This window comes from Crinia signifera, chromosome 2 (genome assembly GCF_055691185.1).
Source record: "Crinia signifera chromosome 2, ASM5569118v1, whole genome shotgun sequence".
Taxonomy (NCBI): domain Eukaryota; kingdom Metazoa; phylum Chordata; class Amphibia; order Anura; family Myobatrachidae; genus Crinia; species Crinia signifera.
In genome coordinates, this window is record NC_139218.1 from 117,051,533 (window position 1) to 117,078,575 (window position 27,043).

The window sequence follows — 27,043 nt, forward strand, 5'->3', positions numbered from 1 at the left end:
GTCAGTGCGGGAAGGCTTCTATGGAGCATTGCCAGATTTTTCTGGCGATGCCCCCCATCGCGATAACCCAGCGGGGGATGCTTAGAGCATCCCAAAATGCGGTAAAAACCCCGATAACGGGGTTTTTACAGCATTTTTAGTTTAGAGAATCTCCCCCAATATCTCACAAGTGTATGAGCAGCATTACTCGTACTACGTTGCGCACCAATCACCGCTTAGCGCCGCAGTACCAGCAGCTGCAGCAGCAACCTTTTCCTTCCCGCACTGCGCCTGCGCTACGCAAATGACCGGTTACGTGCAGGTGACGTCACCCCGCGTGGCCGTTACAGTCGGAGGAGGAGGCGGAGGAGGGAGAGAGGGCGGCCTCATTGCGGCGGCGTAGTGTACGTGCGCTGGTGGCGTCGCGAAGCGGTCAGTTCAGGGGTTCAAAGAGGAAAAACATGGCGGACAACAAAGGAGGCGGTGGCGGGGAGGCGGACGGCTCCGTGAGCAGCAACAACAATAACAGCGGCGGACAAGACGGGAGCACCGCGGGGACCGAGGGCCAGGCCGTGGAGGAGGCTGCCGAGAGCGGGGACAAGGCTGCGGCCCCAGCTGTGCCGGTGGCTGCCCCGGCTGAGGAGAACCCGGCCCCCTCGTCCTCCGCGGCCTCCTCATCCTCCACGCCGGCCGGAGCGGTGAACCTGCTGGATACGTGCGCTGTGTGCAAGCAGAGCCTGCAGTGCCGGGAGTCGGAGCCGAAGCTGCTGCCCTGCCTGCACTCCTTCTGCCGCCGCTGCCTTCCGGAGCCCGAGCGGCAGCTCAGCGTCCCGCTGCCCGGCGGCAGCAACGGGGACATCCAGCAAGGTGAGAGGCCGCGTGTTATGGGGGGAGGCTGTGTGCCCTGATGCTGGGGGCATGCACGATCTGGCGACACAGACGCCTGCCACTATCACCGGCATGTGTCCTATCCCTGCTACAGCCGCGATCAACTTTCTGCTTTGTCTCCGGTGTCCGGACACTGTTCTATATCTCTGCACAGTCTGTGTGTTGTTGGGTGACCGTAGTATGCAGTGGGTACAGCTGGTGATGTTGTGCTATCATTGCTTACTATGGAGCACTATTCTGCAGCGCTCCTGTGCTTGTGCTGATGATCACTTGGTGTTATTGCTTTAAACTACAAATGATCTGCTTTGTATTTAGTCTATAATATAAGATGGCAGCTGTTCTGTGCGATCCTACATGATTTCCTCTGAAAGCTGCTACTTGTAAGATTCCTATTTTGGTTTCTGGGTTGCTTGTCAGTGGAGTGCTGAAAACTGCATGTCTGTGAGGTCACATGTTCTGTGTCATTGCCACATGCTGTTATATTCTGAGAAACGCGTATATTTTTGTGCGTGCATATGATATAAATATATCTTTCACAGTTATGTAGTAGACAAATATGTATTTTTGTGCAATGTATCAACATACTCTACTGAATTGCTTACATCTGGTATTGTTCAATCTAGAGACTACTGTTTTGTAAGATCTCAGTGCAATGTTGCATATGTATCTTTTGACACATTTCGTGCAGCTCCAGTGTGTGTGGATATGATTGGTTTATTTTTTTTACTCCTGTTACCTACTTTTCATTACTGCACAGTAATATTCATGTTGCAATAGAAAGTTTGGTGCTTGGGGTTTGCATACCCTGTTGCTGTACCTTTTTTTTTATTCATTTTATGTACTAATATCCACTTAAGTATGTTTTTGTGTGCTGTAAAGGCACATGTACATTTATATAGGGCAGCAAATTCCGTTGGGCTTAGGAAACCGTGTTCAAACAGACATATAGGTAGGAAAGCCCTGTTCACAAGCTTACAATATAAGGGATAATAGGAGGGATACATAAGGACATGATTCCATAGCACAACAGTCCCACCAGATTACAAGACAGTCCTGATGAGATGCAATTAGATATGACTGCTAATGGAGGTTATGGGTGGTATTCAATGCTCTGACGGCGAGCAGTGGCAATAGCTCGCCGTCAGAGTATTCAAATGCCTCCCCTTCACTCCCAGTTTCCACCTTGCTGGAGGTGAGTGTGCACATTAAAATGGCGAGGCTCGCACACAAAATGCAGCGGATTTGCGGCAACCAAATAGCAAGGATTCCGGGCAAACATTGAATACAGCGAGGGGGTTGGACGGCAAGGATGACTTTTCCTAGCCGAAAATAAGCCATCCTCAGTGTACAAACCCCCCTCACCGCTGCATTGAATTAACCTCTATGTGGAGGTTCTGGAATATGATAAGCTTGCCTGAAGAGGTGAGGGTTTTTTTTTTTTTTTTTAAGGAAACGCTTGAAAGTTTAGAGCAGTGGTAGCCAACTCCAGTCCTCGAGAGCTACCAACAGTTCATATTTTCCAGAAAACCTAGCTGCTGCATAGCTGTACTCATTGCTCACTTTACACTTTTTAAATGATCCACAGGTGGTGCTAATTACTTCACTTGTGATTCTGTGAGGAGATCTGGAAAACGTTATCTGTTGGTAGCTCTTGAGGACTGGAGTTGGCTACCCCAGGTTTAGAGGGTAGAGGAGAGTCTTAATGCGCGTGGAAGGGAATTCCATAGGGTGGGTGCCGCCTGAAGAAAGTTTTGCAATTGTGAATGGAATCTGGTAGTGAGTGTGGATGAGACACACAGATCTTTTTCAGAGCGGAGAGGTCGGGTGGGGATATATTTTGAGATAAGCGAAGACATCAGATGTAACACAGCATGATCGTATGGGAGAAATGCGCACTATTCCAACACTGCAGACTGAGGCAGGCTTTCACACATACGCCACATCCCGGCTGCTGCACTTGCTGATCTCCGGTGGATGCAAAGTTCAGGTCAGACCATTGAAGCTACGCTCCAGAAGCGGCTCCAGAAGCAGCGAGACCCATGGCTAAAAACTGCAAGTTTTCTGCAGCAGCCGCGGGTCTCGCTGTTTTGGGGAATTCTCGCCATCCTGTGACGGCGAGGATTTCCCCAGAAAGTTGAATAGAGCGGCCGGCGCGGGGGTTAAACAGCGAGGATCGCTGGTTTTCTGCAATCCACGCTGTTTAACCCCCTCGCCGGCCGCTCGCTGCAGCATTGAATACCCCCCTATCTATCTACCAAACTTAATTGCAACAGATGTTTTGAGTATTCAATAAGTAACATAATTAAAGGAGATACACAGGAGTATACATACAAAATACAAATTATGTTACTGATTGAATACTCAAAACATCTGATATATGTATTTATGTGTGTTGGTGTAGTAAGATTAATGAGCTTGAATGTGAGTAGAAGTATTTTATATTGAATACGGTAAAGCACTTTCAGTCCTATTGGGAGAAAAGTGCATTATTGTTTATTTTTTGCTCCAAGTAATGAACATGTGTATTTAAACCTTGTATGTTGTCAGCACACTTTTGCATTTGAATCATTTTTAAGCTTCTTTTTTGTTTCTGGGAGTGAGAACTTTGACAGTCTTATGTATTTATGCAACATGTTTCCTTCTCTCTAGTTGATTATTTTGGTTTCATATCTCCATGTGTCATATATTCTTTCAGAATCCTTTTAAGTCATGGAACTAGTCAGGCAATGCCCAAGAGAAGGTGCAGTGACAGTCTTTTACTATATATACATTGTATATGGTACAACATTTGGTGCTAGTAGCTCTTGTAAAATCTGTTCGGCATTATCTTGTGGTCCCGGCAGGGGAAAATAAATTCTTTCATGGACTCTGTTATCTGTAAAACCTGCTGTCTAGAAAGGTATAATACATAATTATTTTGCTGTTTGGTAATCACACCCAGATATTCTGATCTGTTCCTACTGTAGGTGCTTTTTTTTTTTCTTATCATTGTGAATGGGTCTGTTTTAAACAGGTTTCACAATTCCAGCAACTGACCCATTCATTAAAGTTGCAGTACAGGGGATGTCACATATACTGTGTGCATTGATTTGCCATGACTATTTATTAAGTTCCAAAAACATAGTACATTCTCAATGAGAGAGACCTATAGTTTCCATTGGGTCATCACATCTTATTAATCAGGACAATTGTTAGATGAGTACACTTAAAACTAAAACTGAAGTTTCAAGAACAAGTTTTTCTCTATGAAATGACTTGTCTATAGGGTGTATGTTAATATAGTCCTAGTAAGGTATTTCCAAAATGGGATTGAACATGAAAGTTCATGTAAAATTTCTATTTGGAAAGCTCTAGTACTGTGTGTGTGGTATGTATGTGGCAAGCTTAAAGTTGAGGGATAATGATCTATTCAAGGCTTTAGGATATCTACCCAGAATGCATTTAAGTGTGAAAACCCAATTACTCAATATTCATTCTTTATCACTAGTCAAAAGTTTTGCATAAATCGTGTCCAAATGAGCACATCTCCCTGTGTGTAGGCCCCATAAGTCACATGTTCATGTATGGTCTCTTCTAGAAGATACAGGAACATGATAAACTCAGTCCCCGGGCTACTATTTGGAGTAAACTATGAGCTCTAGCGTGTATTTGCCATCACTGGTCAAGAGTGGGATTCTCTATGCAACAGATGGTGGGCAGTCAAGTCAAAGGTGGTGGAGGAGGTGCAACAGATGGGCAGGCTGGGAGTGTGAAACAGGGATCGACAGATTTACTGATAATGTCGGCATCATAACTGTTGACATAAAGTGAAATGTTGACTGTTTGCATCAGGATTAGGGGTGCTTATCTTCAATACTTTCACATTGTTAACATTCTGACATTGTTGATTTGTCAGTGTTGACAGGAAAATATTAACATATCCACTGTCAACATTATCTTGTCTATGTTGAATTAATATACTGGACCCTGTAGTAGTTGCTGGGCAGTCAAGTGCAACTAATTGAGCAGTGGAGTATATTCTGTGTGCAGGTAAGGGGATCTATTTGCAACAGATGTGAAGTCAATGGGGCTTTCTGTGGGCACTTGAGGAACAAAATATGGCTGCTTGATGTGCTTTTTATCTCTAGACAATATATTTAAGTACCTTTCTGGAATGTATGGTTTTCTGAATAATTCGGATAACGGATATTCAGATCCGGGATACTCAACCTGTATAACTACTGGGATTTGGGCATAAACTAAAATGATTAATACATACGTATTGGTGTTCCCACTAGGCTGTTTTAGTGGGGCTCTGCGCCCTGCACTGATTTTAAAGGGCAAAATGTGCCCTGCTCATCTAGAAGTGCCCTGCTTAAAACAGCTTACTGCCTGTCCCTGCTGGAAGCATGGGGAAGCCCAACGCCACCATAGATGCCCGGCCCAGTGACAGGGCTGCGCTCACCCCCTTTCGTGATGGCGGCTCCTATAGATTAGAGTTTGCTATAATTCCACTAATTAGCAGTGCTTGGCACTAGAGTGCATCGCCATTCTATTTTCTTTCTGTACTATTAATTCTAAAATGTCCCACAATTTATTTAACATAGTTTATGTAGATAGGAGTAAGATAGGAGTAGCCAGAAATCTTTTCTTCAGAAAGCCGCAGAGAAATGCATTGAAAATACGAGGCCATTTTGTGCCCATTTGTTTCATTGGAGACTGCTTGGCACCTTCTGAGACGAATCCAGCTGTTGGAAGCAGTATAACTACTATAAATTTACCAATTGAGGTGTGGACTATTATACAGGATGCGGGCACTGGTATTTTGGAAACGGCTCTCACAAACTGTCCTGTTTCTTCCCAGAGAAACAAATCCAGCTATTAGCAGTAGAATTACCATACAGCTCTTCGATTGAGGGAAGAAGGTGGATACTGGTTATTAAATTGCAGCAGTTGGCTGTATATCAATGCACACTTCTGGTGTATGTGAAGTGTTTGTCCGTCTGCATAAACACGCTTAATGGTAGACTTCCGATGTCTTCTGAGTGGCAGTTCTACTATGTGTGTACCTAGGCACCTTGGGGTGCCATAGTGCTCTTCTATGGGGGACATTGGCTTGGTCCAGGATTAAATCAAATTATTGATGATGAAAATGATAGGCAAAACCACTGCTAATGGCTGCCACTCATAAAACATGAACCACAACCCTGTCCTCCACTACATAGCTGGCAGGCACGTTTTAATTAATTTTTAATATTTTTCCAATTTATCAAAAACCTTTATCCAAGAAGTGCTGTGAAAACAAATGCTTATACTCTGGGACGCCATGGTCCAAGAAAAGTTTGGACTAACCTATTTCTGTTAGTTCCTACAGGTATTAGAAGTGGTTTACTACAAAATCTACCACCCAGTTTTGGGACTGACTCTGGTTCATTAACACGCTGAGCTTTGTAGTACTGGAAATGCTACTGTGTTTTGTGAGGAGAGCGCGTTTCTACTAAAACTAATTTACCTCTAGTGTTCACTCTAGAAATTTTTTAGGGCAGGGTGCTGACAACGGGGAGGGCACATTTTTCAGTCAGGAAGGCACATCTTCTTTTTAAAGTGCACAATGATGAAAGATATCGATCTCAAAACAAAATCCTAAACTGGCTGTGGTAACGACACACACTGTGATGGCCATTACACGTTATGCCACACACTGTGATGGCCATTCCACGTTATGCCATGACTGGACAATTAAAAAAAAAAAAATTAGTGACAATATGGCCTTAGGCGCGCACCAAAAAATTACACCATAATGCCTATTACACGTCACACACCCATATTATACCACATGGCATCATTCCCATTACAAATTATGCCAGGGCTCAACAACTTATTAAACTTACACTGCTATGCCTATTATACTGTACATCACACACCCATTACATAGTATATTACATGCAACCAACTTGTGACACCGGAGCTTCAAACATCAGCCAAATTATGCCGTAAATGAGCTGATGGTTTAAAGCTCAGGTGTCACAAGATGGTTTTAAACCATCTTGTGACACCTGAGCTTTAAACCATCAGCACATTTATGCTATATAAACCATCTTTTGACACCGTAGATTCAAACATCAGCAACATTTTGCCATAAATGAGTTTATACCACTCTCATACATGCATACAAGCTGCTCTCAACATGCATGCACAGCTCTTCTACATACACCGCATACATGGTTTCCATGTATCGCACCCCTCTCCCATGCTAGGGCACACACCAGACAGCCACTTCTTCCATGAACACCCACCATTCTGACAATTAATTTGGATTGTACTGCTGACCTGGGCTGATGGAGCTGTAGATCCACAGTGCTGCTGGCAAGTAGGCGGGGGAGGGGTGCTGCTGTAGGTGATGCCATCTCCCTCCCTATGAAGCCGCTAAGATGGGGTGAATAGACGCAGGTCCTGGCAGCGGAGGAAACTGCTTACTTTGGCAGCCGCCTGCTGCTGGCATTGGGGAGGGATGGATAATGCTGTTGCTTGACACCCGCCCCGCCCCTTTCCTCCAGAGTTAGCAGGCAGCGTTTATTTTAAAATGAAGTAAATATTTACAATAATTAGATGCGTGTTGCAGGGGGTGTTTGATGTGTCTGTGGGTCCCTGGACTGGCCGGGTCCCATAGCAACTATGTATGTATATATGTGTATATCTCTATCTCTAATCTCAATCTCTACCTCTCTCTCTACCTCTCTCTCTACCTCTACCTCTCTCTCTCTCTCTCTCTCTCTCTCTCTCTCTCTCTCTCTCTCTCTCTCTCTCTCTCTCTCTCTCTCTCTCTCTCTCTCTCTCTCTCTCTCTCTCTCTCTCTCTCTCTCTCTCCCCCCCTCCCTCCCTCCCTCCCTCTCCCCCTAATACGTTTTTCATAAAACAAGATGGTCAGTGGTTAAGGCTGCAAAATATTTGTGGGCTTGAATTAAGCCACTGTGTAATTCATGAGTGTCTGGGTTTTAAGATCGGGGTCAGATGTACTTTGCTTCAAAAAGTGATATAAATGGAGAGAAATAAGCTATTAGCAAATCTAAAGGCACGTACACAATTGATCATGTGTTCAGTGAACAATATTGCTGAACAAATTCCCTTGAACTATCCAGTGTCCAGGACAAACGATACTGTGCATACACACAGGACGATATGACAAATGATCTAGCTAGTCTAGTACCATGGAGCAGTTTGTGAACAACATAGCCAAAATTAAGCTGCTTGTACAGATGACTAATTCTCATTAACAACCCGCGGGTGCCTTCATCATTCATTGCATGCACACTGGACTTTTTTTTTGAACGATATTGTTCAGAAGGGCCAAATTACATTTAAGATCTGGAAGTTTTATTACTCTCCACTTTTTGAAGCTTAGTACATCTGGTTCATTGTGTGAGCGTGTCCCTAATGAAGGTAAAACCTATGCCAAATCTAATCCCGGTACATCTAAATCACCATGCCAAATTTAGTGCAGCTGGGTACACATCAGGATGTGCATAAAGGGCAGAGACACGCACACGTACATGCGCACTCACTGTCTGGTTTATTAAATAGATTTCCCACTCAAGTGTTAATTCTGTGGATTTTGCACTATATTTACAATTTCTTACATAGCGCAGCAGATTCTGTTGTGCTTTACAATGAAAATGTTTTATTCGTTACCTAGTTTTTGTATTACATATACTTTATCTTAAAGAAGTGCCATTCTCTTTAGAGGTTTGGAATATATTAGGGGATTTTCAGTGACCATTCCCCTTAGTGTCGGGTTTTCTTAAAGTTACAGGAGCTGATGGGTTCAAAGTGAACATCAATCAAGCTTTTGTCCTACTCCATGGGAGGTTTCTTTCCTTCCAGAATTCGCCTTAGGACACCTGCTTTGTGGTGTGACAGGTGTACCACCCAGTTAAATTCTCCACTTTCCATTGTGTGGACATCTGTGTGTGAAAATGTAATAAGTCTGTTTGGCAGACACTGTAAACTACTCTTCATTTTGGTATTGTAATGATTACTACTATATATCCTTCATAAAGTGAGAACTCAAGATTACCGAGAATGTATAAATTCCTCGCTGTATTCCAACTTTGACTCTACTTATTTTTCAAGACCCCAAACCAATTTTCATACACTGCGCACATTCTTGTGCTAGTGACCAACTTCAATACAGCTATGCAGTATGCATCTTACAGCAGATAGTGCCTGCTAAATATAAATATTGATGGAATGGAGACGGCAGCAATGATGACATTTGTCTGAATGTCCCCTTTGGTTAGGGAGAGCATTAGTCATAAGGCGCAATTTGAACATGGCAACAGTGTTTATATAATGTACCACATCCAGGTATTATGGGCTGTTTTTATTTATAGTGCAATAATGTAAGTTGTTTTGCAGACTTAGGGCAGTATTCAATGAAAAAGTTCTCCGTGCATGGAGAGCGTTTTATTTCGCTCTCCATGCACTCTCCGTGTTCCGGAGGGCTCGCTGCCACTCCTGCTCCCTCTATTCAATGTGGTTAAGACTCGCCGCCACTCGCGGCGAGTCTTAACCCCTGCAGGGAGCTTTCAGGGAGCCGGAAGCAGCCAGAGAGATTAAAGTCTCCCTGGCTGCTCCAGAGGACTGTGGAGGGGAGGGGGGCTCTCCAGGACCCAGGCTGCACCCCCCTATAGCCAGCGGGGGACCCAGTATTCACTGCACCGTTCGTGCATAGTTACGTTCGGGTGCAGTGAATATATGAATATCTAATGAGCGGCTCGAGCGCTCGGGCCCCCTGCTGGCTGCACTGTGTAAAAAAAAAAAAAAAAAAAAATATTTTTTTTTAAATTAAATATATATTCATGTGCTATAAGCACATGAATAAAAATAACATGCCCCTTCACAGGAAAAAAAACCTGATTTTTTTACACCAAAATTTAAAAAAAAAACCTTTACGTTCAAAAGTTCACATTCCAGCTCTCCATCAAAAGATGGAGAATTGCTACACGGAGAGAGACGGAGAAAATCACTTAAAAAGACGGAGAATATTTCACATTGAATAGGGTTGCTCGCTTTTGGAGAGCAAAATGCTCCGTCCAAGGCGAACAAAGCACAAATTCTCCACAAAACACGGAGAACTTTTCTCATTGAATACTGCCCTAAGTTTTTTTTCATTAGTTGTTGTTCTGGTGCAGTTCACCAAATGAAACTGTTCAAAGGGTTTCTTTTATGTCTTTTTCAATATTTAATGTGTTGTGAAAAATTAATGATTTAGACTTCAGTTTTTAAAGGTATGTATGATGTGTACACCTCGTCGTCCTATATGATACCAAAGTAATGAATGCAGCAGAGTCCATTAGGCGGCACCCATCGGTTTTCACAACAAGAACTCCAGGACCACAAGCGCCTGTTGCAAGCTTTCGGGAGGTTTATTCCCTTCGTCAGGCAGCATACAGAGTCTGTATGCTGCCTGACTAAGGGAAAACCGATGGGTGCCGCCTAATGGACTCTGCTATATATTTATATTTTCACGTTCATAACTTGTATTAGTTATAGCTCTTGCTCTGAAGAGCACCATGTTATCAAAAAAAATTCAGACCAAAAATACTTGGTCTGCTCGCATGGCAGTAGTTTCACTCTGAACTATTTCACCTCGGAAGTCTGCAAAGATAACCAACCCCCTCTGTGCCACCATTGCAAGACATCTGTTCACTAGAAATGCACTGCTTTCAGACCTCTAGCTTTGTTGGCTGTGGGGGGGAATTATTTTGCTAAGTGACTTACTGCAGGATTTTTGCTCCTGGTTTAAGTATCTATTGCTGTTCAATTATTTCTCATGCCATCAGCAAATGGGCTATAACAGCCAAGTGTTAAATGTGTGGAGATATGCGTTTACTGCTCCTGTGTACACACTATCACAATCAGTAACAGCCTGTTAATGACTCCACCCTTTGCACAGTGGCATCTAGAAACACTCCTCTCTGGTATCTACCTTTACCCCAACTAAAGAGCTGATCATCGAAACAGGCCACTCTTTGTAAACTTCTGCTTGCCAGCATCTGGCTGTATGTGCACGGAATCCATTTGCAACAGAAAGAGGCTGCTCCCAGTATGATATTGGAACTCCCATGGTCCCGATTGGCAGATTTCCCGGCACATAGAGGTGTCCTATGCAAGCACTGGCCTTGAAGATACTGCAGTGTGAACGCTGCTGACCCTGAGAAGATCTGTTTGGTCTGCAGCAGATTTGGAACACTGTTCTAATCCATTCTTTACCCAATGAACTTATAACATTGACCCTGGTGCTGCAAAGCAGTGATTCTACCATCTGTGCTGCCATTTTACACAGACAGTCCCTATTTTCAATTTGAAAGATAAGGCAGATATTTAGTCACCTTGAAAACTTTTGGAGTATAGAAACGCATTTGTGGATGGATTATTGGCAGGACGGTGTATGGTGTTTTCTGGGATGCCAGAGTATTTATTACATGCCATTATAGTAGGCAAACATTTGTAGACCCTGCCAAGTCCGATATGCCTCCATTTGTGTTTTGTATATTTGATGTAAATAAAGGCTGTACTATCCATAGGAAGCTTTTCGCTTGTTTCCACATGTGCTGTGGTGAGAGTGATGTTAGATTGTGAGGAGGTGCTGAAGACTGGAATGTTGTCTGTGCTGATATCATAAGGCTTTTTCCTGGTTTCCCCAAATCCATATGCTATGGTCTACTGTGATGGTATGTAGTTTAGGAACTTCAATTATTAATTAAAATTATAGTGTGTGTTTTGAAAATACTACACTTTTTTTTTATTTTTTTTGGTTGCTTACCTTGGAGATGCATTTTGCATGAATAACACTATAGAGAGCACCCGTGGACCCTATGGAAATAATTTTGCTTTCTTTTCAAATTCCCAGTTTACCCAACCACGGTTTTTTACTTTTCTGCTCACCACCTTAGTAGTCTGCAAACAAAAACACTACAGCCATGGGGAATCAATTACATTTCCCATAAGACTGAAAGATGTAAGTAGCTGTATTGAAATTTTTTACACCCCCCTCCTGCTGGAGGTAGCAAGCTAAAAAGTAACCTGTTTGAGTGCTCAAGCAGGACTTTTCATGGTGCGCCTGTTACTGTGGAGAAAATATCAACTGAATATGGTCTCTCAATATCCCATTGCTTTAGATCATTTAAATACGGCCTTAATTACTAAATAAAATATTTACACTGATTAGTCAATCATAATCGACATGTTCTGTCAGTTATGCATGTTAAACTACAACCACAAAATGTTTAGTCAAACATACATAAATGAATGGGGTCTGTTCAGCGTAGTATGAACAGCGCTGAGAGGGAGATCCCAAACCTATTCAACTGTAAGCCGGGGGTTTAGTCACAAAAACAGGCATTCTTCCATTTAAGTGCCGAACTCCATGGTTTTCGCGCTGTGCTAAATGCGGAATATGGCATTGCGGCAAGTGTTCCATTTAAAATCCTCTGCTTGGATGTAACGGCAAGCTGCATTATATAGCTTCGGGGGCCTCCTTTCTGGTGCTATTCATATTGTGCGGATTAGATTGACCCTAAATAATAAATGTCAAGTGGCTATTTCCATGAAGTCATTAGGTGAACAACTAATTCAATGTAATTGTATAGATCACGGTCTTTCACATTGCTCCTGGATGTATCGGCTGTACACCTTTGGTGGTTTATCCACAATGGTATACTAATAGAATGTCCATTTTATTCCACTTGTGGTCAACTAAATCCAGAAAGCGAAGTTTTGGTAGGAAATAGCTTAAGCAGAAACTTCATTAGTCCATTTTAAAAATGATAGTAATCACCAATGGACACGTGCATGGTAGTATCATGTCATACTCTGAGCTAATGGCATATGGGCAGGTGAAACTTGGCCACCCTGTGAATATGTAGTTTAGGTGATGCCTGGGGACAGATTAGCAATTCAGCAGTGTGTATACTACATAACAATAGTTGTATTTCACACTTGTCATGAGTCATTCCTTTAACTAAAAAGACTACAGCTTCATGATGTGCTGTTAGCCACTAGAATGAATCCACTATGAATAGACACTGAATCAACCTGTCTTTACATACTTCATGACCAGTCAAACATGAATCACACTACATGTGACCATGAATCATAATTAGTAAGGATGAAGTAAGGCATGACCACACTGGGTGTGGCAGATAAAGATCATATTTAAAAATGACGTCATGGCAGTTTACCGGACTGCTATGAGTAACAGAGGGGAGGGGAAGGATGTATGAAGCATTAGGAGTAATAGAAGTGTGATGTGAGTGATGATGTGTAAACCGGAAATAACAAATGTGTAAGTGGAAAACCAGTGTGTTCTGGTTATTAAAGGTAGCTTTAGCGTTCCCTTGATTTTGGTTAGATCATTTGGGGAAAACCCTTCACTTGTATACCACTAGGAGTTCAATTGCGTTCTTCTTTACCAATGCAACAAGTATTGTGGCCGAAATTACTCACACCTGATGTCACCATCAATTAAATACAACCCTAGCTAAAAAGTCTGGTTGCTGCGCAGACACTATTCAATTGCCCTTCATATGAGTTACTTTTTGTGGTGACCGGTGGTCATTGAGATAATAGTTAAGCTGGTATGACCCTTGTGTTGTAAAGTCTAAATTGGTCAGTGGTGTTTGGAAATGATATAAACTAGCAATATACAGCCCTGTGTAGTTCCACTTACTAGTGAACAGAGATGGTGGTTTATTGTTCATGTAAGCAGCAAGGTTGTTTTTTTTTTGGTACTTGTGTATTATCATGGCGCCCTCGATGTTGGTCGTAGTGCATAGCATGCAATATAGCGTCATGCAATGTGATTTTTCATTGTACAAGCACCCTGATGGGTGCTTACAATGTTAAATGCACCCCCATTGTCAAAGCCACCCCCACTATAAACGCCAACCCGAAGCGCAGCGAGCCACTGAGCCCTAAGCATGGTTAGTGGACGCGGATTACTTTACATTTACATGTATTCCGCGTCCCCTCGTGGTGCTCGCCACGCCACACTATCTAAAATCAACTCCACGCTGATGTGGATAGTGTGGGTATGAAAAGGTCAGAGGACGCGTACCGCCACCCCTCGCGGGCTCATTGCGCTCGCCATTCTTTGGGTTGTCGTTGATAGTGGGGTTCGCGTTGACAATGGGGGGGGGGGGGGGATTTAACATTGTATGCACACATCAGGGTGCTTGTACAATTAAAAATCCCATGCGATGCAATGCTATATTTAATTGTACATTTTGGCATTTTCACCCGTAAATCCCATCGCATACCTTATTTAGTGGTATGCGATGGGTGCCGTGATAATACACAAGTACCTTTTTTTTTTTTTTTTTGCACACCTGCAAGTAAGTCGACTTCACAAAATGCATGCATAAATAACAAGCACTTGCACTCGATCTGCAGATCAATTGAATAGCTCCAATTGGTGCCCATTGATAATAGGTGCCAACTTTCCTCACTCCACTACACTTATACCACATGCTCCCCCCTCCCACTTTCATTAGCGATGTATGTTTCCACCTCTAACTACTAATGCCCGTTTCAGTTTTGAAACGGTAATATGTGCGGTCTGAAAGGTGCAGAGTGATTTTACCGTTTTTGGAAACGGTAAAACAGCAGGGTCCTACCCGTTTTTTTTTTTTTTTTTTTTTTTGCTTTCTGAACTGGACTGAAACCTAGGCAGCAGTGAACTGTCTGGTCATTACATATGCGCATATGCCGGCTCATTAAATATGCAATGCATTGGCTCCGAGCAGATCAGCTACTGCTCACTGTCAGACCCCCTACCCTTACCCTTCCAGCGTCCTGCAGGACGCCCCAGGGGTGTTTCTCCTGAGTGACACAAACTTCCTTTGACGCTGCTGACGTCCATCTGTCCGGTCCCGGCTTCCAGGCTCTGGCTGCTTGCATGCTGTGCACCTGCCTGGGTTTTTATAATTCTAAGCATACCTGCGGTTTTAAACTTCCATGTATGTGAGCATTTATAACAGTGAAAGTGTTTTTTACGTTTATGCTCATTGTGCGCCTTTCTGGTTTTTCTCCTACATGTTCCCTAAATTGAGGCATTGTTGAGCCTCTATCCAGAGATTGAGCAGCACTGCATGATTCTGTGGATACACATGGACAGATTTGTATTGTAATTGGACATTGCGCAACCTTGGAATATTGTGTGTGTGTGTGTGTGTGTGTGTGTGTGTGTGTGTGTATGTATATACAATTTCCTAGAAGTTGGTGCAAAAACATCAGCAATAGAAAATAAGAAATAGCCATGAGTTTCTATCAGAGTCTCTCATGCACTTCCATCTATGCTTACATTGACTATGTCCACATTATGGCAGTATAGACATGTATTGTCGACACTATGCAGTTAACATTCTTACTGCCAACATAACATATATAGTGTGTGCGTAATAAGCAACCAAATCCTGCTCTTATTGCCAATGGTGCATACAGAAATCTTAAAGAAAAATAAATTGGATCCTCAGGGCTGGTCACACACACTATAACTGTAACACCCAGCACTTAATCCAGGAGATGTAGTTTACCTTGACTAATTCCCCAGTACACACGGTTCAATTTGATCTATTTTTCGATTTGATTTTTCTTTTTATAAGCAAAATTAAATTGAATGGACATCGAACAGTTTTTAGCCGCATTCCATCCCGATCTGTGGCATCTAAATAGAATAGAGAGAGACTACAGGCAAGACTATATAGTACAGTATTTCAAATCGCAAGCAAAATCAGTGTAAATAACCCTTAAGCCAGTGGTTTTCAAACTTTTTTTGAATCGCGGCACTCTAGAGCAGGCTTTCCCAACCACGGTCTTCAAGGCACACCAACAGTGCAGGTTTTAGTGATATCCAGGCTTCAGCACAGATGGTTTAATCAGAATCCCTCAGATACTAATTAAGTCACCTGTGCTCAAGCCTGGATATCTACAAAACCTGCACTGTTGGTGTGCCTTAAGGACCGTGGTTGGGAATGCCTGCTCTAGAGCATGGGTCCTCAAACTGCGGCCCTCCAGATGTTTTGAAACTACAAATCCCAGCATGCCTTGCCACAGTTTTGCTATAAGGGAGTCTTAAAACTGTGGCAAGGCATGCTGGGATTTGTAGTTTCACAACATCTGGAGGGCCGCAGTTTGAGGACCCATGCTCTAGAGCATCAAATGTTTTCAAGGCACCCCTAGGCCAAATGTTTCTTGAGAGATTTAGAAGAAAAAAAATAAATAAAATTAAATTAAGTACATTTTGTGTTTGTCCGTTATCTGGTGAGGGACATGATTTGCTCCTTTTTGTCCACATATATTATGATTGGCAGCCACAAGCACTGGTTTTGCCTGGTACATTGACCCTGGTCCACCAACCCAAGGCTCCCCTGCAAGTGTCCTGAGGCACCCCAGGGAGCCTAGGCACACAGTTTGGGAACCACTGCCTTAAGCAAAGGTGCTTCTCCCTGGTAAATTGCTGGTCACTGATCAGTCAACTGAATAGCTTTGGGAACTTAACATGGGATCTACACCACCATGATAAGAAGCATTGTCCCAGGGTTTGAAATAAACTTAAAATAAAATTAACAATTTTTTTTTTCCATTAAGATTTGAGATGAAAAAAAATGTAGTCATGTTATAATAACATTGTGAAACATTGCTATGTATTAGAAAGCTTGATCCACCATGTTTTAATTCTTTCTAACATTAACAATACAAAGTTATGAGGCTTTGATATGATTTGACCTCTAATGGTTGACAGTAACAAAAGGCCGACACAAGGTAAAGGTTGACATGAACATAGCCGTTACAAGGTAAAGGTTGACATAAACCTAGTCAACTCTGTAAAGGTTTGCACGTTTTTTTTTTTCTTTCGTTTTTGGTGTCTAAATGTACTCTGTCCCCTCGCATGGCTCACTGCATTTGCCATGCTTTGGGCACATTGCTTCGCTGTGCTTGGCAGGCTATTCTAATCAAACTCTATGCCAACTTGGATGGTAAAGTATGAACAAAGTTGGTTAAACAGAAACATGAAAAACTCATGTCGACCTTTTTCAGTGTTAACTATGTTCATTTCGACCTTAATCTCATGTCAACCTTGTGTCATCGTTGACCTAGTGTATGTTGACCTACTCGCTGTCATCCGTTATTGTTTGACCTAGACATTGTCGACCCACAGACCGGACACCATTTTATGTAGCTAAACACTGCGATGTAGGGCTCAACAATAAAACGTAATTGCAGTCACTTGATCAGCATTTGCTAGCGGGATATAGTGACATGTGGGACCTCTGCCATCGCTCAGGGGCATACACGCAGAGCAATCTGTGCTTACTTTGTAAGTGATCTAGATAGGTTGCTTAGAAAAGAGCTCAAAATCACTCCATGTGTATGCGCATTAACAGCTTTTATGCAAGTCTTTCTAGGCCTTAGTTTGATAAGATGCGAGAAGAAACCGTGTATGGCAGGCATGGCCAAACTGTGGCCCTCCATCTGTTGTAAAACTACACATCCCAGCATGCCTTGCCATAGTTTTAGAACTGTGCCATAGTTGCCATAGTTTTTAAAACTGTGACCAGGCATGATGGGACGTGTAGTTTCACAACAGCTGGAGGGCCATAGTTTGGACATGCCTGGTATATGGTATAGTCTGATATAGAGAAAATAATAAGCCATGAGCATTCTTTTTATGATTATTTACAAAAAAAGTTTGCATGGTACCAACTAACAAGATATACCAACATAAATCACTCAAGTTGTAGATAACACATAAAAAAAGAAAAAAGGGGGTAATCACTGTGTAACATGGACATGATATTTCCTTATTCATGGATATTGCTTAAGGTTAAGCCTCGGGCTCTGAATCTGGATCAGTTAGCTGTTCTGTTACTTGAGAAACTGCAACTTTTACCAACAAATTCAAGATTTATTGCTCAAAACTTATAGAAGTTAAAAACTGTGGGGTTGATTTCTATTCAAAACTATGTGGACAGCGCTTGGAGAGAGCAGCTGGCGCTATTCTAATCGTCATGCTGAGAGGTAAGAGCCCTGTAGTGATGCTGTTTGCACTGCTCTAGGGCACAAAACAGCATCTTTGCCCTAGTTTTGTCAGAATTCTGCTCTCAGCCCAGGATGAGTGCCAGCAGAAAAAAACTAGTTCGGTAGCAGCACCGTAAGTGCTTTCACATCATCATTTTGAATAAAATCGACCCCTGAAACCCACCCACCCCAAGTACCCTGAAACCCTAGCACAAGTTAAGACTGCTCAAAATCCTCCCCTAACAAACATGTGGGACATGTGCAAACCTCAATCTTAGAGGGTAAACCTCTCCAACACTTTAAGGGGGGGTATTCAATATGGGATTCTGACTATCCAAACATCACAGGCTGCTTTCTTTTCATCAGACAATGGGCGGTATCCAATGTTCTCCGATAGTTGTGTTTTTTTCGCAGTTTCTAATTTTTTCGCTCTTTTTTCTATGTTCGATACTTTTCACCTATTCAAAGTTGGATTTATGGGATGTCGATACGTTTTCGCTCCGTTTTTTTTTCATTTTCGTTTGTTTCGCTTTGTTTTCAGTGAAAAAATTTGCATTGTTCAAGTGATTTCTTTCATTTATCGCCTTAGAAAGAGCTCGTTAATTTATCACCTATTCGATGTTTACTTTATGCAGCCTTCTGTACATTTCACGGTTTAATTATCGCCACCTCATGTTGATTTTATTTACATGCGCAATGAAAGTAAAATAACTATTTTGCATGCTTTCAGCTATAATAACAGAACTGAAATAATGCTTTTTTTTCTCCGAATTTTATATAAATCATTTTTAAAGCTGTATCACTAAGTAAATATATATTTAATTTATTCGGCAATATATTTCTACATTCACTGTTACCCATGATGCTCTGGTGCATCATGTGATCTTTTTTACCCATGATTCATATCACTCTCATGATCAATTCACTCCTATCTACGACGCACGTGTCCACAATGACTAAACTCCGCACGTGCATGCCAATATATATACCTTTTATCGATGGCGGGAAATCGCATTCTAGACAGGCCCAGACTTAGCTGTGTAAAACTGCTCAATTCTACCAAAGTGCTGGTTTGACTGAGGAGCAGTGCCACCAGTGTTGCTACTGTAACTTTGAAATTAAAAACCTTTCACGTCTTCTTTTCAGTTCTAATTGAATAGCAAAACCCCACAAACTGTCCTGCTCTCTATTTGAATTCCCCATTATAGAATCAGTATAATCTATGCGAGAGAAAGAAACATGAAAATGTCACTTCTATTGAATGTTTTAAGTATTCCTATTCTAGTTACCTAAAATGATGTACAGAGACATATTGTTCATAGATGTATAGGGGTGGAATTAAATGTTCCCTTTGCGCTGGCGGGGATATTTCATAAGATCGGTAATCCGCTGGCATTTGCCGCACGATGGAGGGGTGAATCGGGCTGCCCTTGCATGCGTTTTTCGCAATGGCAATATGCTTTCTTTACTAATTGAATTCTACCCATTCAGACAGATAAAAATAATTTGATAGGAGAAGCAGATGTGTAACATGACCTCAAGGGGGTGTACACACTGAGATTTGGCCAGGCTATTTTGACTAGATATGCAAAATTGCCTATCAAGTTAGCCAGAATCACACTCTGGGTGCACTGAGGCCTATAGCAATGCGCAGCCCCGCAGCGTCTATTACCCGGCGAAATACAGTGCAGGCAAGGCAAGCCACGCACTGTGTATTTGTCCTATGGCCAAAATCGCCTAGTGCACGTAGCTTCAAATTAGGATGAAAGCATGTGAAGGCGTCCTAGGGAAATGGTAAAATAGTTTTGTGGCCCTAATAAAATTTAAAAATCTGTGCGAGCAAATGAGCTACGTTTATAAAATCTCCATCCTTTCTTTGCCCAGTCTCTGCTTTGATCACTAGATTTATTTAATCTTGAGAGATTTATTGTTTGGTTGGCTGCAATAAATCTGTGTGAGAGCCCAGTAAGGCTTTCACGCTGCAGTACTCAAGTTATTTATCACACTTGCGTTCTGCTGCTATAGCAAGAGATGTGATATAGTCTACATTAGTAATTATTCATTTTTCTTTTTTTTCTAAACCAAATCTGTTCTGCAAAAAAAAAAATTCTAGTTATGTGCAACTTGAAAACCTATCTATTTTTAATACTTTTTAATGGGTTAGTAGCATTTTGCTTATGTGAAATCTGTACACTTTAATCAATATACCTGTTTTGCAGATTCAATCATGTCGGAACTAAATATTGGCCAATGTGCGTGCTTATGTTATGTACACATTATAACCATAGGATACTAAAAAGATATTGTACACATTTTTCTCCTTGCTCTCCTGGAGAGGTTATATATTATCTACACACTATTATGTGACGTAAGATCATATGTGCATAGCATCACACACATCTTACAATGAAGCCTGCATGCAGGGCTATATCATGCAATGTCTCATAAGATGCAATCAGGCTATCATGCAATGTCTCACTCGCACTTATGCATGCATGTATGCACTTGCACTTAAGTCTCATACAGTGTGTATCAAGAGCAATGATGTCAAAATCGCTGGGAGGAAAATAGCTCGGTGTATACATAGTGTTCACTCTAGAAATTTTTTAGGGCAGGGTGCTGACCACAGGAAGGGCACATTTTTCACTCGCGAGGGCACATTTTAATTTAAAAGGTCAAAATGGTGACACCTGAGCTACAAACAATCAGCACATTTATGCTACAGTATATAATCCACCTTGTGACACCTGAGCGTCACACCATCAGCACATTTATGCTATATAATCCACCTTGTGACACCGGAGCGTCACACCATCAGCACATGGTGGGGGTAGCACCGCGTCCACGCCCTAGTGGATGGTAGGGCATGAAATACCACTTGTCAGCACATGTCGGCTCAAACTGTGAAAAACACCATGTCGACCCAGTGCATGTCGACCCAGTGCCTGCATATCATTTAGAAAAATGAAATTTTTTAAATCATAGCAAATAATTTAATTAAACACTCAATAAATCACTCCAAAACGATGAAACAGGCATTGTGATAGTGCAGGACCCCCCCCCCCACCAATAACAGGCATTGTGATAGCGCAGGACCCCCCCCCACCCCACCAATAAAAGGCATTGTGATATTGGTGGGGTGGTCCTGCGCTATCAATGCCTGTTGTTGGTGGGGGGTTCCTGAGCATTGTGATAGCGCAGGACCCCCCCCCCCCCACACACACCAATATCACAATGCTCAGGAACCCCCCACCAATAATAGGCATTGTGATAGTGCAGGCCCCCCCCCCCCCCCCCCCCCAAAAAAAACCCAGTAATATGCCCCCAATTACCTACAGGGTGATTAAATCAGGGGGGAGGCGGCATGCTGCTTGTAATAGCCCTAACACGCCGCTCACCACTTGCTACGTGAGCGGCATGTCAGCTCGGCAGGAGGGAGGAGGCATGCTGATTGTAAGAGCTGACTGCCGCTCACGTAGCAAGAGGTGAGCGGCGTGTCAGCGCGACAGGGGGGAGACAGTACACGCAGCTCAAGCTGCGTGTATCATTATGCAGGGCGGGCGGAGCGGCCAGGGAGAGACAGTACATGCAGCTCAAGCTGCGTGTATCATTATGCTGGGTGCAGGGCTTGTGGAGCGGCCAGGGAGAGACATTAAGATGCGGCACATATTATGCAGGGCGGGACAATAAGGGCAGGGTGGAATTGAGCATGTTTTAAAGGGGCAGGGCGCAGCGCCCTGCAAAAGAAGCCTAATGGGAACACTACATACACACTTGATGATTTTTACCCTTCCGGCGATGATGCGGGAGTGCACATTAGTGCTCGTCGCACATCACTGGGGGATTTTTACCTGAAAGTAGCTCAAAACCCAAAAAGTGAGCTGCTTCCAGCTCATAATTGATCATTGTGTATGGGCCTTGAGTCAGCGATATCCTCAGTCTGCCCTGCTGCAAGCCCATAGACGAGACCTTAACGGAAGCCATACTGCTTCTGCCCACACTCTGCCATTGCATGTCGTGCCTGTCATCAGCACTTGCTGATGCCAGGCCCCGCACTCCCGATCTTGCCAGGCACATACATCATTTAGTGTGTTTCCTGCTTTAACCTTTTATTTAATAATGAAATGTATTGCACAGTTCTTAACACACAGGAATATGTAGTGTGTGTATTAGCCAACGTTTTCTAATCTGTCTGCAGTCTATATGCTCTGGTAGAATTTCTATGCCCAATGTACTTACCCAGCCTTATAATTTTTGCTTCATCTGGCCAATGTTAGTAGCCTGAGGTGAGCAAAAATGTCAGGGTTGGCTGTTTTTTTTTTTTTTAAATATATAACACTCTGGTGAGAACACTGGCCCTCAACCCGGCGATTTATAGATTTATCCAGCTATCGCTATGGTCCCTACACACAGTGATGTAGGGCCATATTTTGAGCAGTTTAGTTAAATGATGTAATGTCGCTCAGTAAATGGCCTGAAATCTGAGTACAAAGCATTAAACTTGTTTTTATCAAGTGTTAAATGTCAAACTTGAAATTTTCTCAGTTAAGAAACCTTAGAAGATTTTGGAACATTGAAGTCGTTAAAAAATAGGAATTTGGTACCTACCCGTAATTCCGTTTCTCTGAATCCGCAGGGGACACTGGGGATCTACTGTGGGTAATTAGAGCTGGCTTGCTGGGAGCTGGCACACTATAACTTTAAGAAGCTGGCTCCTCCCCTCTAATACCCCACAATCCCCAGTTAGGAAAATTGGTAACGAGAGGAGAAGACACCAGGCTACAACAACATACATACAAAATCATGAACACCAAACAATAACTGGCAGGCAACACGAGTTGGGAGGGAGGCCAGTGTCCCCTGCGGATTCACAGAAACGGAATTACCGGTAGGTACCAAATTCCTATTTTCTCTTACATCCAGCAGGGGACACTGGCGATCTACTGTGGGGAGGTTCCAAAGATATCCCCCCGGGTGGGAGAACTCATGGGAACCTGCAAGATCAAACGCCCAAAGTCCGCCGAGGACGAGGCGAATGTGTCAAACTTTTAGAACTTGATGAAAGTGTGGGCGGAAGACAAAGTAGCTGCCCTACACAACTGCGAAGTGGAGGCCCCTCGCCTGGCCGCCCAAGAAGTTCCAACCGATCAGGTGGAATGGGCTGTAATAGAAACCGGAGGGATCCTTCTCTCGGCTAAGTATGCCTGCTTAATGGTCAGCTTAATCCAGCGGGCAATAGTCTGCTTGGAAGCCGGCCATCTGCGTTTCAACGCGCAATAGAGAACAAAAAGATTATCAGACTTCCTTAGAGAAGAAATTCTGGAAACATAAATACGAAGAGCCCGTACCACATCCAGAGAGGCAGAACTCTGGTCCGTATCAGAAAATGACGGAATGATGATGGGTTGGTTAACATGGAAAGATGTAAACACCTTCGGCAAGAAAGAAGCTCGCGTACGAAGCTCGGCTCTGTCCGAATGAAAGACAAGAAAAGGAGCTTTACACGAGAGAGCCCCAATCTCCGAGACCCGCCTAGCAGAAGCTAGGGCCAAAAGAATAACAGTCTTCCATGTCAGGAATTTCAATTCCGCCGACTCAAGAGGCTCAAACGTCTCCGACTGGAGAAAACTTAGAACGAGATTCAAATCCCACGGAGGAGTAGGAGGTATAAAGGGCGGCTGAACCCTGGCCACCCCTTGAAAAAATGTTTGAACCTCCGGCAGAAGGGCTAATCTCCTTTTGAAAAAGAACGGAAAGGGCCGAAACCTGGACCCTTAGAGAACTCAAACGAAGACCTCCGTCTAAACCCGACTGTAAAAAACTGAGCAGGCGAGGCAAATGAAAAAAACATGAAGGGAAAACCCCTATCAGAACACCAGCGGCAGTATGACTGCCAAATGCGGTGATAGTGGGCGGCCGAAACCGTCTTGCGAGCCCTGAGCATGGTCGGAATGACTGAGGAAGGGATCCCCTTCTTCCTTAGGATATCGGTCTCAATAGCCACGCCATCAAACGAAGGGGCCGGAGAGCGGGGTGCAAGAAGGGACCCTGCTGCAATAGATCTGGCCTGTCTGGCAGAGTCCAAGGATCGTCCCCGAGAAGGCTCTGGATGTCTGCGAACCACGTCCGCCTGGGCCAAAAAGGGGCGATCAATCTAGCCTGAGTCTGTTATCGCCTTAATTTCTTGAGAACCCTTCCGAGAAGAGGAATTGGAGGGAACAGGTAAACCAATTGGAACGTCCAAGGGATTTCCAACGCGTCCACCGCCCAAGCCCCTGCGTCTCTTGTCCGAGAGACGTAGAGTGGGAGCTGATGGTTGTGGCGAGAAGCCATGAGGTCCACTTCAGGAAGACCCCACCGACTGACAATCTGTTGGAAGACCTCGGGATGAAGCGACCACTCTCCGGGATGCAACTTCGTTCTGCTGAGAGTTGGCTTCCCAATTGTCGACTCCCGGCAGGTAGACGGCCGTTAGAATTACGCTCTGTCTTTCTGCCCAACAAAGAATCCTGGAAACCTCCTTCATGGTGTTTCGGCTCTTTGTTCCCCCCCTGTCGTTTTACGTAGGCGACCGCCGTCGCGTTGGCTGACTGTATCTTCACGGGGTGACCTCTCAGAGTGTCCTGAACAGCCAGAAGGGCATTGAAAATTGCCCTTAGCTCCAAAACATTGATAGACAGGCGAGACTCCTCCTGAGTCCACAGCCCCTGCAGCCGATGGGTTAAGACTACCGCCCCCAACCTGTGAGGCTGGCGTTGGTGGTGAGGACTTTCCAATTCCAGACCGCGAAACGACGCCCCAGAGTCAAAGTCGGTTTGTGTAGCCACCACATGAGTGACAACCTTGTGAGTCTGGAAAGCTGCACGCTTCGATGAATGTAGAGGTTAGCCTGACCACTGACTCAATAGATCCAACTGCAGGGTCCGCAAATGGAACCTGCCGAACTGGAGGGCTGGAAAAGCCGCAACCATCTTGCCTAAAAGGCGAATGCAAAGAAGGATCTGTTGAAGCACCTGACTCACCAGAAGTCTGATAGCTTCTGCCTTTTGAAGATGCTGCGTTGGAGAGACTGTGGACTTCTGATAATTGATTATCCAGCCATGCTGGATCAAGAACAGGATTGTCAAGCGCAAATGCTCCTGCAGGATTGCAGGTGATGATGCCTTTATCAGCAGGTCGTCCAGATAAGGTACTATATTGAGACCCTGGAGCCTCAAGTGAGCTATGAGTACCGACAACAGTTTTGTGAACACTCAAGGGGCCGATAAGCCAAACGGGAGGGCCCGAAACTGGAAGTGCTCGTGACCCACTGCAAACTTGAGAAACTACTGATGAAGAATCAAAATGGGGACATGAAGGTAAGCATCCTTTGTCGAGGGATACCAAAAACTCTTGCGGCTCCAGGGAGGCCATCACAGAATGAATAGACTCCATCTTGAACCGCTGATACTGTACGAACAAGTTGAGGGCTTTGAGATTGAGGATAGGCCTGACCGATCCGTCTGGTTTGGGTACTACAAAAAGATTGGAATAGAACCCACATCCTCTTTCTTCGTACGGAACTGGAGTAATCACCTGAGACCGCAAGAGCTTCTGGATCGCCTGCTGAAGATGCAACCTTTTTTCTGGAGCGTGCGGAAGCCCGGTCCTGAAGAACCTGGAAGGAGGCCGGCCCGAAAACTGGATCTTGTAACCTTCCGATAAATGAGAAGTCGAGCCCAGGGATCCGAAGTCGTGGACAGCCACTGCTCTCGGAAATCCAGTAAACAGGCCCCGACCTGAGAACTTCCCAGCATCGCTGGTGGATAGTCATGCTGCTGGTTTATCTTGAGGCTTAGGCTGCTGGGGTCTTGTGGTGGCCTGACCTCTTGCTCTGCCTCCTCGAAAGGAGAAGGCCGAGCCTCTACCACGACCACGAAAGGACTGCTGCGGACGAAAAGACTGGAATGACGGACCAGTGTATTGACGTCTGGCTGGAGGAGGCGCTGACGGCAAAAATGTAAATTTACCACCAGTGGCCTGGGAAATCCACTTGTCCAGTTCCGGACCAAATAGCATGTCCCCGGTGAACGGAAGAGCCTCCACAGCCTTTTTGGATTCCACATCGGCTTGCCAGGAGCGTAACCACAGCGACCGACGAGCTGCAATGGAGTTGGCCGAAATACGTGTAGCAATCATAGTGATATCCTTAGAGGTATCTGCTAAGAATTCCGACGATTCATGAATGTGCTCCGCTAATAAGCGAAGCTCCTGACGAGGGGTACTGTTATCCAAACCCTGAATGAGCTGAGCAGACCATTTAGAGATGGCCTTGTTCACCCAAGCTGAAACTGCCGGACGCAATTGGGTGCCCACAGCCACATAAATAGCTTTAAGGGTGTTCTCAAGCTTCCTGTCAGACAGGTCTTTTAACGTGGAAGCTCCCGGGACTGGAAGCGTGGTCTTCTTGGACAGTCTTGAAACCGAAGCATCGACCGGTGGCGGAGTCACCCACTTCGCTAAAGCAGATGCTTGAAATGGGTAGACCGTAAGGAACCATTTTGGGACCTGAAATCTCTGATCAGGACTTTGCCAAGCCGCTGTTAATTGTTCCTGCTTCAGAAACGGGAACACAACTAGCGGCTTAGTCGGAACAGCAAACAGGTCAAGCTCCTGCGACAGTTTCATCTGGAAATTTTAAGAACCTGTTTAACTGCTACAATGAGGGCTTCTACACCTACAGGAGACGCCTGATGCTCCGCCTCCAGTGGAGGAACATCATTATCATCCATGTCCATCCCCTGATCCAAATCCTCATCTTGATCTGCAGGGTCGTCATCATCTGAATCCTGTAACTGTGCCAAGGTGCGCTTAAGACGCACTGGCTGGGCCGCCATAGAATTGACCAAAGTGTCCATGGACCTAGAAAGAGTAGAAACCCATGCAGGCTGAGCTGAGCGAGTTTCCGCCAGTTCAGAGGACAACTTTGACATGGCCCCTGCCAACAAGTCTGCCCACTGCGGGGTAACAGCCAAAGGGTTAGACTGTACCTGGGATGCCGCGAGGCAGGCATCACAAGAAGTGGCCTTACCCTCAGCCGACGTCTGGGAAAATTTAGACCCACGACGCACATATAAAA

The 27,043-nt window shown here is 44.1% G+C and overlaps 1 protein-coding gene across 2 annotated transcripts in view; it reads left to right on the forward strand.

The window, feature by feature from the left end:
* Window positions 1-314: 314 nt before the first annotated feature.
* Window positions 315-27,043, forward strand: part of TRIM33 (tripartite motif containing 33) — a 101,301-nt gene continuing 74,572 nt past the window's right edge. Inside the window, exon 1 of one of the 2 annotated variants that reach the window (XM_083172752.1) lies at window positions 315-846. In XM_083172752.1, coding sequence (XP_083028878.1) covers window positions 441-846 — 406 coding nt within the window. In that variant the 5' untranslated portion in view covers window positions 315-440. The remainder of the gene's footprint in view (window positions 847-27,043) is intronic. The other variant, XM_083172751.1, reaches the window with a different exon arrangement.